The 7,500-nt window shown below is 33.5% G+C and overlaps 1 protein-coding gene across 1 annotated transcript in view; it reads left to right on the top strand.

Annotated features, from left to right (window-relative positions):
• The window catches only part of LOC119582489 (protein kinase C-binding protein 1-like), a 47,956-nt gene that overhangs the window by 38,894 nt on the left and 1,562 nt on the right, over positions 1 to 7,500 (top strand). Inside the window, exons 11-12 of the mRNA XM_037930780.1 lie at positions 1,841 to 2,125; positions 3,528 to 7,500. The exon at positions 3,528 to 7,500 is cut by the window's right edge and continues 1,562 nt beyond it. Coding sequence (XP_037786708.1) covers positions 1,841 to 2,125; positions 3,528 to 3,650 — 408 coding nt within the window. The 3' untranslated portion in view covers positions 3,651 to 7,500. The remainder of the gene's footprint in view (positions 1 to 1,840; positions 2,126 to 3,527) is intronic.

The raw sequence follows: 7,500 nt of genomic DNA, 5'->3' as shown, positions 1-7,500 counted from the left end.
TGTGTAAATTGCAGCTAATTAATTTTTAAAGATGTATATTCTTAAGGATTTTATTTCATGTTATTTCTGTAAAGTAATAGGTTATGCAAAAATGTACAGATGGAGAAATTGCTGCATAAAATTTTGTATATTTGTAAACATTTACCAATGTAGATTATATAGTACACATGGTCAATTGAAGTTGTTTTTCATGAAAGCAATATTTGATAGTAAATGTATGGCTTTCTTTTTTGGTGTTATACCCATATCTAAAAATTTTATACATGTGCATATTCAGAACACTTCTGTAGCAAGACAAAATGCTCCTTAGGACAGAAGTGTCATATCTTCAAAATGACTGGTTATTCAATAAAGCAGCTAGATTTTACAGAATGTTTGTATACCTTAAAAGTTGAAATAGAAAAGGTACTTAATTGGTAATTTTATCAGGTCTAGGATTAGTTTGACAAACTGGTTGGTACCCAAAATTTATATTTTTTCCATAAATGTCAAATGAAGTGTTAGACAATTGCACTGCTTTTACTTTCTTCATCCTGTATGTTAGGAAGCTGAAAGTCACACACAGAATTCACAGGTATTTCAGCTTTAAACTAATTCAGTTTTCTTAATCCATCACCGCCGGGTAACAGAAATCCCAGAGCGTAATAAAACTCTGGTGATTTCTGGCAGCGGCCAGACACTGGGAGCGGAAGTCCACTACATCAAGGCGAACGTCTCGCTCCACTTGCTCTGGCACGTCGCCGCATGTACAGGCTTACCCCGCTGACCAAGCGTTTTCTTGTGACGCTGGTACACATGACCCGGCAGTGTTGGGTTAAAGGCATTAAAAGATAATACTTCTGAAGACTATTTGTTGACAGTCATAATCTTGGATTTTTCATATAGCCAATTACCATTAATGTTATTTTTTTTCAATATGAAACTCATTTTATCAGTTACTCTTTTGATAGTTGAATGATTATTGAATTAGTTGCAGAAAAAATGCACAAATTTTGAAAATAGAATAATGGTTTGAATTTTTTTAGAAAACTATGATAATCATTCATAAGGAACCAACATGCCACACAGGAAAAGTTTAAAATCTTGTGATGTGCACATGTTTAGTGGTGGCTGGGGGTGTTTGGGGAGTGGCTCTTATGCTGGTACTAGCATACAAATGCTCACTAGCTTCCCTTTACAATAATAACTAGTGATGTATTTTATCTTCTTTCTCATTATTCATTCCTGGATTGAATGCATAATTTTGAAAACATTCTTGTTAACTACTCATTTTACAATTGTTCTCAAAATGTAATTGTAAGGGTGGCATTGCCTACTTTTGCAGAGCTAATTGACTCTTTAAGATAGTAGGCCAGTTTCGATCTTAAGGCCCATCCACACAGGCAGGCGTGATCGGCGGGCATATTAGCAAGCAACTGTAAAGGTGACGTCACAAGCAAGAAAACAGTGAGGAAACTACTTGTTACCAAATAGTTTGTTTGATGTCATCTCTATTTGTGCTCGACCATGCCCTCCTGTGTGAACGGACCTTTACAGTAGCTGGAAGGCTTTTACTGATTGTAGTTGTTCTAATGAAATTTGGAACTTAATTCTTTTTACCAAACTTGTTGAAGACCTTTCAAAAGTGAGCTGACAAAAATGTATAATTTGTAAGATTGTCTAGTGCTCTCATTTCAAAATGTGCATTAAAAAGCTTAATATTCCATTTTGATCTTATTATTAGTATTAACTTCAAAGATTGATTTTTCAGATGCAGTTACTCATTGTTCTCAGGGTCCTCTTTTTTTTTTCTTCTTCTTCTTTTTTTTTTGTGAGCTAACGTGATACCTTTCCTTTTCAGAATCCATCACCTTTATATGGTGACATGGCTCTGATGAACCGTGGATCACCAGCTGGTGGTGTTCCAGGTGCAATGAATGCCAATGCAGGAGTTCCAACAGGTAGTCCAAATATGGCAGCACTGAGTCCTGGCAGTCGGGCAGGAATGGCCAACCTTGGGGGCCCAGCTATGGCTGCCATGGCTGCCATGGCTGCCGGGAGTGCTGGAGCACAGAGTGGTCATAGTGGAGTTCACGGTGGGATGAAGATGCCAAGATATATGCCTCCAAATATTTTGCAGCAACAGGTAGTTTAGATTAGCAAACATTGGATTTTGTTTTGTCACTCCATATATTATTTAAGTTCTTATAGCTCCTACATAATTGTAATTCATTGTAAATTTTCAATATTTTACTATAAATTATAGGTTGGATTTCTTTCTCTCTTTTTTATGTATGAAAGTGACAGTTTGAAGGTATTGTAAAAGACTGTAGATATGATTATTTTACATCTTTCAGTGTATACATTATTTTTATTTATACTTGCTATTGTTATGAGTTGAAAATTAGCATATGAATTTATCAGATGATTACATTTGTGATGAATGCATTTTATGCTTATTTCAGAATGTTAACCAATAGGTGCCAGGGATGGCTTGTTTGTACATGTCATACCCACTCTAAGTTTAGTTTATTGATTGCCTTACTATATAGATGGCTCCACAAGTGCTTAGTATCATCTATCTCACCTGTTTACCCCTTTCCTTGATTTTTGGTAATATATATATATATATATATATTTTTATTGTTGTTAGTAAATTCATATTTCAATGATGTTGTGATAATTATAATGTCAATGATAATAATAACATCATCATCAATATTGATAACATAAAAAAAATAAATCCTGAAAGCTTGAGCAGAAATCAGGAGCACTTCTGGAGCAATCATGTGTAAACATATTTCACAAAACAAAACTACATTTTCCTGGCTGCAATGGGTTAACCCTTTGCTGACGGGTGGCATGTACGCACGTGCCATGGCATGGCGGGACTATCTGCAGGGGGCATGTATGTACATGCCAAGGTGTATGTATGGACATGCCATGATTTTTTTTTTGTTACAATCACGGCAAAATATTATTTTTCTGCCACTGAAAGTGTGATTAAGTCGTTTTTAACACTTTCTCATTTTTACTATGAAAAAAAAAATGCAACAAACTGACGATTTCAACTCCATGATGCAGCACACTGCTTATTTTATTCAGACTATAGACTGAATAATGATCAACTATGGAGTCTATATAACAACAAAAATACCCTTCACTCTCGATTTATCAGAAAGTATGGCAGGTAGAGACTTTAGAAAATAATGAAAACTGAAAATACAGCATATCTTTGTAGTATTACGAAGAAACGGCATGGGATGCTGGTATTTGGCATGAGTGGTCGTGCATGCTAGGGGAACGATATAAGCCCCCGGCAGCGAGGCCCGGGCCACTATGAATACTACCCATCGGGAAAGGGTTAACTGGTACTGAAAGTGGCTATTTACTCTATGATAGTGTGATATATGCTTTTAGGTATTTGTATCATCTGGTGATGTTTGATGATTATGATATCAAGAAATTAATTATTATAGTACAGTATTTTGTCTTGTTAGTTTGAGAATTGATAATGCTAACATCACTAATCAAATAATTCTCTATAGCAGATGTATGGTGGAGTAGATCCACGCATGATGATGATGATGGGGCGAGGGATGCCACCAGGAGCCGCAGCTGCAGCAATGATGAGAAGTCCCATGCATCACTTCAGGCCAAGGTTTATGTGACCTACATTCAGTGCATTTAATGGGGGTGAATTGTATAACTTTCAGCAAGAGACCCAATTACAAATGGAGGATATTAAAGGAGGCTTTCCAAGGTGAAAGCGGAGTGGAAAATACACCAGTCTCTAGATTGGCATGGTAGTGAGGTCCAGATATCTTGAACTTTGATATGTGAAAGAGAGGAGGTGTTTTGCAGATATATATAGTACATGATGTTAACTGAAACTGTAAATACAAACTATGCTTTGGAATTTAAACCAACCACTTATTTGTTCAAAATGTGAAAAGAAACAGTTTTTCACCATTTTATTATTACTTTTAGAATTTTAAGTTGGTAAGAACTCTGTGAAGAGATGTTCTCAAGTTGAGTCTCCAGTGAGGCTTCCCTGGTTTACCACATAATATAAAGTGACACAGAACTTGATCTCAAACGTATGTATACTAAACTACATCTGTAAGTACTTGTATGTTAGGCAAGTATAATTTTCTACCTTAATGTTACATGATTCATGTAAACGATCATAGTATATAAGTAAAATATAATATTTACTAATGACAACTTCAAAGTTATTGTGCAGTAGATGCTGCATGATCTGTATTGAGACGAAATACATCTAGAGTTGTAATTTTCAGTTAGAAATCTCCATCAAGATATTTTGTCATTATATTGAAAGATATATTTTCTGTGCATTGCAATTTGATCTGGAAAAAATATATATTTTCTCTAAACCAATTTATTGGAATTTAGCTGTCAAAATATTTGTGAGGCTACAGATCTGGTGGATTGTTTGCTTTCACTTCTTTTTCATAAATTATGATGATAGCAGTCATATATGATGGAAAGCAAGGCCTTTTCACCTAAGTTCTTCTTAATCATACTTCAAAAGGGCTACAGGGTCACATGTCACTCATGTCACAAAAAGCTGTTCCTAGTTTGTTCCTCAACATGCACAAAATGCTCTTCAGTCGGACCTCTAAGGTAATACTGCACTTGGCTTTGCCTTTTTATTTGTTAGACCAGAAAGTAATTTTTTTTCTATAAAGAATAAGTAGAATTGTTTCCTATCAGTAAAACTGATGTAAATACCTTTTCGTATATCCATATAATTTCATGCTAAATGATTTACTGGCACCTTTCTTTTTGGATCCAATGTGCTCGTCATGAATGTACAAAAACATTTGATATATATTTGAAACAGTGCCAATTGTTTATGAAAAGAAATTAAATACATATATTTGTCTTCTATGGTAATGTTTGTTGCACCTTCACTTTGCCTTGGCTTTATTCTTTGAAAATTGTTGCTTAAGTTATCAATGACACATTTTTGAAAGCTTTGCAATTAAGTACTGATGTTAAGCATTTTGATTATGTAGTTAGGGAGGTTCGACTGCATGAATGGTAAACAAGAAATAAGGTAATAAATGGTGTGTAGTACTTCATGTTATTGATTTCTCAAATAATGTAATAACTTCAATAGATAAGCATAATCATCTGAGTTGTTTGAGAAATATTTTCCCCATGTACATCAAATACATTTCAGTAACAGTGTTTTTCACTCACAATATTGTATGTCATGTATAATGTGTCTGAGTAGTTTGTCTTTTTACTTGGTTACTACCATTAGAAGGACTGTTCAAGTCTGTTGGATGATCAAGTTCTATTGTGCCATCTTATTTTGTGGTTGTCTGACAGGTTGTGATTGTCTGATACATAAGGTGTACAGGTATATTTGGAAGGGATGAAAAGTACATATTTCAGTTAAGAACATGCAGAGTTTTTAAAATCATAAAGAGAAAGGGGCATGTGCTGGGGGAGACTTTTTTCCTTTTTGAAAGTACGAAAGGGGAGGCTGTCAATATTTATACAAAATAGGTAATAAGATTTTGTATGCTTCCATTTCAAACATTACAGAGTAAGCTTTTCAGTGTTGCCTTGTTGACATACTTTTTATATTTATCATCTGTAGTGAGACAGCTTATGTTTACTTGGATTTATGGTTGTTACTTTGATTGTTGAGCTTTAAAAATGTGCTTTTCCTTTGAAAGTTAAGTTGAAGGTTTTCATTTCCTTTCTTTTTTATAAGGATTATCCCAAGTTGAAGGTTTGTAAAAAAAAAAAAAAAAAAAATCTTTTTTCTTTCTTTTGTTCGTTCGTCTTCTTTCTTTCTTTCTTTCTTTTTCTTCTTCTTCTTCTTCTTCTTGGGGGGGGATAACCCCTTTACATCTTCCATTAATTGTGCTCTCTACCTTAATTTGTATGTATAATCAGTACTGTATAGGATAATACTCAAAATTTGGTGCTTCTCTCTGAGCTAAGGTTGTGCAAGTATTCCATTAAACTGATATTATATTGGTAGCTATTACTCTCTAATTATTTTTAGTGATTAAGAAGAAATTGTATTTTTGGAAGGTCTTATCCTGTGCTCTACTTAAAGTGTAATGATATGTAGATAATGGGTGACATACCTGGTAATTGTATATAATTTTGGAGTTCTTTTTTCTTTCCTTTGTAAAGATATGTATTCATCACTAGATGAATGAATGTTCAATACTGGGAGACCTAGGAATTCCAGTGACTGTCATTTCTCCCAAGAAGCTGGATACAAAATATATACATGGCTCATTAAATGTTCTTTTTGTTGAACTTTTTATTAAAGAAGAAGAGAGTGATTAATACTTGTCTTGTTTATAGTTGTTATTTAAATACTCATGAACCTCAAAGCAATATTTATCTTTAGATTGTGCAGATGTTTTGCTGTAGTGGCTATGAGCATTTCAGTTTCTTTTTAAGTGATATAATTGTACTTAATGTGGTATGGCCAGTGAGCTTGATAAATGGCAGCTATACTTCATCTGATACCAGTGTTCTGTAACAACAACTTTCTAAGTTTCATAAAATGGACTTCATTTTACTTTTTAATTCATTTAACAAAACTGAACATGAATGTTTATGTCCCTTGGCATAATATGTTGAGGTAAAATTTTGTGTTCATTGTGTGTAACTGTATAGTGTGACTAATATTCTGTAGTTCTGGCAATTGAAAGAAAAATATTTGAATAGACTCAAAAGAAAAAAAAAGGGTTTCATAATTTTCAGTATTTCTTTTGCTAAAGTCCAGTAAGCATTTTCTCATCACCTTGGTTCCTAGAAGATTTTGTAATAGTTTTTCCAGTGGCTGACTCCTCAAAATTTCAATATATTAGACCAATAATTAGCATTTATTTGTATTTATTTGTATTTTAGGATAATGACTGCAATAAGGATAAGTCAAATTATGTTTTGTATAAGAATAAGTAACATATAGTCTAGCATTTTCTATTATTTTTGTTGGAACAGGTAGTGCATCATCAGAAGCAACAAAACTTTATTCTATTTTTTATCATATACATTATAACATAGATTAAAGTCATAGAATCCAATTAGAAAAGTTTGATGAATGACACTTTCAAGAAAGGTGATATTGTTGTATGTTGCTCAACTTTCAGTCACACTTCTTGTTGCTTCAGTATTTTATACATGTAGATACAGAGGTTATTGTCATCAAGATAATCTAAGTACCTTTTTTTCTTTTTTACGTTTTATCACATATCAATGAAAGCTTTAGGTAAGGTCATTTGGATATACATGCAATATCTGAAATTACAGACATGTCATTTCCATTTGGTGGTGCAGTTCACTGATTAATTGCATGTCACATTGAGCAGACAACCCACAGAAAGAATGTTATACATTGTACTTTGATTTACCAAAGAGCAATATCAAACTCTTCAAAGAAAGAAATAGTTACATAATAGTATCCATACCTCTAAAAAAAAAAAATCTCTCTGTTGAGGACCACGTTAGATATTCGTC

The sequence above is a fragment of the Penaeus monodon genome, chromosome 2 (genome assembly GCF_015228065.2).
Source record: "Penaeus monodon isolate SGIC_2016 chromosome 2, NSTDA_Pmon_1, whole genome shotgun sequence".
Taxonomy (NCBI): domain Eukaryota; kingdom Metazoa; phylum Arthropoda; class Malacostraca; order Decapoda; family Penaeidae; genus Penaeus; species Penaeus monodon.
The sequence above is the reverse complement of the archived record's forward strand: the minus strand, read 5'-3'. Positions and strand labels throughout refer to the sequence as shown.